This window comes from Belonocnema kinseyi, chromosome 8 (genome assembly GCF_010883055.1).
Source record: "Belonocnema kinseyi isolate 2016_QV_RU_SX_M_011 chromosome 8, B_treatae_v1, whole genome shotgun sequence".
NCBI lineage: Eukaryota > Metazoa > Arthropoda > Insecta > Hymenoptera > Cynipidae > Belonocnema > Belonocnema kinseyi.
In genome coordinates, this window is record NC_046664.1 from 18106678 (window position 1) to 18111571 (window position 4894).

At 30.0% G+C, this 4894-nt stretch overlaps 1 protein-coding gene across 1 annotated transcript in view; it reads right to left on the reverse strand.

Annotated features, from left to right (window-relative positions):
- Nucleotides 1-4894, reverse strand: part of LOC117178400 (cytosolic carboxypeptidase-like protein 5) — a 57118-nt gene that overhangs the window by 14590 nt on the left and 37634 nt on the right. Inside the window, exons 8-9 of the mRNA XM_033369828.1 lie at nt 4302-4463; nt 2146-2307 (exon numbers count right to left, since the gene is read on the reverse strand). Of these exons, the coding sequence (XP_033225719.1) occupies nt 2146-2307; nt 4302-4463 (324 nt within the window). The remainder of the gene's footprint in view (nt 1-2145; nt 2308-4301; nt 4464-4894) is intronic.

A 4894-nucleotide genomic window follows, 5' to 3' on the forward strand; every position in this document is an offset into this window, starting at 1 on the left:
ACATCCCTAACACACCCCCACGAGTACTTGAAAACTACCCTTAAAACAAAAAATGTTAATTCTTCATGAAATCGACATTTTGAGCACTGTATTCTGGTCTCTTTTTACTTAAAATTATTAATATTGGTCTAATGGAATATTTATTATCATTGGTTTTAATTTTTAATTATTTAAACAAATGGAATTTGTTTAAATGTTTTTTCGAAAATTCATTTTTTTCCTTTAAAATTATTACTGTTAGTCTAGTGGAATATTTAATAACATTGGTTGATTAATTTTTAATTGTTTAAACAAATTGAATTTGTTCAAATATATATTTTTTAATTCGTTTCAATTATTATTATTTAAACATAAGAAATTTGTTTAAATAATTTCGTTTCGATTTTTTAAAAATAAAAATGATTAATTTTGGTCTAGTGGAATATTTATTAGTAATAATTAATAACTAATTAATAATTCATTTATTAGTAATAATTCCATTAAAAATATTTTTAAAAATAAAATTAATCAAACAATGTTGATAAATATTTCACTGAAGAAATATTAATAATTTTCAATAAATAATTATTTACAGAAATTCCATTTGTTTAAACAATTGAGAATTAATGAACAAATGTTAATAAATATTCCATTAGACTAATAGTAATAATTTTTAAGAAAAAAAAGGAAAATTCGAAAAAAATTATTTAAACAATTCCCATTTGTTTAAATAATGAAAAATTAATTAACTAATGTTAATAAATATTCTACTAGACTAATAGTAATCATTTTTAGGGGGGAAACGAATTTTCGAGAAAAAATTATTTAAACTAATTCCATTTGTTTAAATAATTGACCATTAATTAACCAATGATAATAAATATATCCACTAGACCAATATTAATAATTTTAACTAAAAAATACGAGGATACAGTGTTTAAAAGGTCGATTTCATGAAAAATTGACATTTTTGGTTTTAAGGGTAGTTTTCAGGGACCCGTGGAAGTGTGTTCGGCGTGTCAAACCTACATGTCCAAAACATAAAATTCTTCATTGGATAATTCTATACAGGCCCCCATACTTTCCTATCACATTTTTCCAAACCCTAAAAAATTATTCTAAAAACTCAAAAAAGTGATTTTTCCCCATGTATTTTACATAGTAAGCTTCAAGTCAAAACCAGCACCTGTTAAAATAAAAAAATAAAAAATGAGGGAATTTCTTTTTTCGCATTTGGAATAAAATGGGAGGGATCGTTGCCCTCTGGCATGCAAAAAATTTTGCCATGCATTTTTGATTAACCCTAGTGCAGATAGTTTTTTTAATAACAAAAAATTCTTCAGTTAAAATTTCAATCTCTCATAAATTCGCAGAAATTGAAAATCCTCAAATTGGAAAAATAGTTATCGCCTAATTTCCTCTAAAAAACATATTTTATCGTCAAGCATAGATAAGGCTATTTTTATCATCAGGTAGATTCTCTATGCAAAAGGAGTGAAAGAATCGCATGATTGTCTGAAGTTCTTATCTTCAGTGGAAGCTCCTCCAGTAGTACGAGACTTGATTGATTCAATATATCACTGCTAATGAATCAGAAGATTATAAAACTTCTCGCTAAGTTAAGCAACTACAGACTAAAGCTAAAGTTTAGAAGTCAATTATGCAAAGGCACATTGCACAAAGTTAAAAATTTACTGGAAATACTGTTGATGAGTTTCCTTATTCTATCGTAAGATTATCATTAGTCAAGGCGATTAAGTGTCATGCTGATCTGGATTACGAATCCAGAATTGATGCCGAATTCGTCTAATCGTGTTTAAGAAGGCATCTATCAGACGAAATCTCTCTCTCACATTTTCTAGTCAACGTATTGTGAATTTACGTTTAAATAACTACAGCTTCAATAACTAGTTTCAATTTCAACAACTAGTTTCAATTTCAATAGCTAGTTTCAATCTCTAAGTTCCGAGAATGAAAGGCGAAAGCGCGCAAAAGCTGACTTCTCCACTTTTGCACTTCTCACTCTCTGCAAGAGCGTTTTGCATTATTATTATTTTATTATTATTATTATTATTATTATTATGCGTTCAACATTTTGAGTCAGCAGAGAACGCACTGTCTGATTTCTGCGTTCACGTCGTTTTCATTATTTTTATTGGAATTTACCTTGTGGAGCGGCTTTTTCAATGGTGCGGTACAATTGTTGGCATACAATAACTTTAAATGGGACTTTACACCTCTCAGAGAACGAAATTGGCTGTTTGGTAGTCGACTGTTGGGATTGTTGTTTGTTAGATCTAAAATCGAGGGTCCCAGTGCCGCTCCAACCTTTAATTAATTAAACAAATTAGTTCAATTCAGAAGCGGCGGAACCTTTTTTTCTAGTTGGGGCAGGAGAATAAACTTATAATATTAAATTACACATTTTACATAGTATATAGACGCGCCTCTCAATAGAGCGCCTCTCAATAGAGCGCCTCTCAATAGAGCGCCTCTCAATAAGGCACCTCTCCATAGGGCGCGTTCTCACAGTAAAAAACGTGTTAAAAATGACACATTGTACATAATATACAGTCGTGCCTCTCAATAGGGCGCCTTGTCACAATAAAAAAAAATGTTCAAAATGATACCGACATCAATATCATTTTGATATGCAAATAAAGGTACCGAATTTAAGAGCATTTTGATCGGCCGGAGTGAATAATCGACTTTTGAGACCATAATGATCTGATTCGGGATCATGTATGAATTCAAACAAAGATGACTGACACTCTTACAGTACTTTAACTCATGTGCAAGCTTTTTATTGTTTTTGATCGTGCAGGATACTCGACAACTTTTTAAAAGAACGAAATATGATATCAGAAAATATCACCTGTTAAATGTAGATGTCACTTGTATTCGGTTGGATACCATTTTTAGGTTATTTTATTATGTCACCGGCGCCAAAAATTGGCTCCCGTTTTGTTTAGACTAACAAATGAACCAAAAAATAAGCTCAAAGTGATCCGAATGGACGGAGCATTATAATCTGGAGAGTCAAATGATCGTTGGAGCAAAATGCTCCGCAACAAAATTGATACTTTTTTTACTGTGCTCTTCAACTGTGCTCAAACGTTACCCCCACCTTCTGGCCTCCACGTTGACCGAGGGATATTTCGCAGCATTGCCTCTCAATAGGGCGCTCGAAATGAAAATAAATCTGATTATTCATTTTACTTCTGTACATGCATATTGCACATCGTGGCAAGTATATATTAAGAAATAAATACATTCTGCGAATATAAAATCGTATATAAATTAAGAAGAATGGAGAATATCTGATCTGCAATAATTTTTTCGAATTGAGGAAATGATATTTTTCGTTCAAGAAAAATACTGAAATGAACTATTGAATGGAATGTAAAAGTTAGTTATTGCTGGGGTAGTAAATGTTTCCAAAGACATTATGTGATTATTTAAACAATTAACCATTGTTTATTTTTGAAATATCTGAACATTATGGATGGATTACGAATAATAATTGTTTGAACAGTGATATGACGTTTTTAACAGAAATTATTACTCCTCTAAATCATTAAATATTATTTAATTCAGAAAATACGATTTGAAAATATGGTTGAAAAAATTATATTTGTTAAAACAATTTAAAAATGGTTAATATATTCCTTCCATATACTGTACAGTCAGAAAAATAAATGTATTCTATTTTATCTTATGTTTTTAAAGGTTTTGAAATAAACTGCTTGAGCAAATCAAAATTGTTTAAGCATATAGAAATTTTTAAAACAGAAATGTTGAAAGTAAATAATAATTAATTATTTCAGTAATTACGTAATGTTTTAAAAACAATTTCCTACTCCAAAAAAATGAACAACTATTACATTACATTAAAAGAATACAATTTTTTTCAAATTTTTTCAGATAAATAATTGTTTAAATTAGTTAAATTTTTTTAAACAATTAGAAATGATTTAAAGCCTCATGGGAAGTATCAAAATTATCCATTAGTAATTACTGTTATGAAAAAACGACAGAGATTGCTGAAAATGAACAATAATGCGTAAAAATGTAGTTTTTTATTCTTTGGTCATGAGATCGCTTCAGGGGGGGGGGGCTAAGGGGAGGAGTTAGTATGCTTTTATTTCGTAGAAAATCCTCTTCAATCTTTATCAAAATTTGGCACGTTTAGATCAAGCACCGAAGTATGTGTTCAATTTTTCGAAAATCCAAAATTTCTCCATGTTAATTAAATGGGATTTTGAAGAGCCCGGTGGCAACGTGTTAATATTTCAAGTTTAGAATTGTGGTTCGTAATGTACCACATATATTATATGTAGCGAAAAGCGCCTTATTGAGAGGCAGAGCATGTAAAAATCTTGAGGTGCGGAGGACATTGGAGGGGGCAGCGTGCTTCCGAGAAAAATTTCCCCTACAGCCCCGAGAGGCGCCCTATTGAGAGGCTCGACTGTGATAATATTGTACTAAATACAAATTTTACATAAATCATAATAAATAAACAGTAAATAGTCAATAAAAAAATTAATGCAGGCATAAAATTCATATTTCCAAATATTTCACTAAGATTTCACATAAATTAAAATTATTTATCAACGATTTCACATTTTCTTACGGAGCCTTCAATAATTTCACAAAAATTTCACAAATAGTTCAATTATTTCTACAAGATTTTACAGTGTTCAAATACTTCGCAAAGATTTCAGATAGATTGGAAATATTTTACAAAAAGTTCAATTAATTTCCCAAGGATTTCAATAATTTCACAAATATTACCAAATATTTAAAAAATATGTTTAATTTATTATTATTATTACACCATTAAGCCATTTCCCTTTCGGGGTAGGCGTGACTCACTCGGCAGGGGAAAGGAGTAGTGTGTGGATGGGATAGAGAT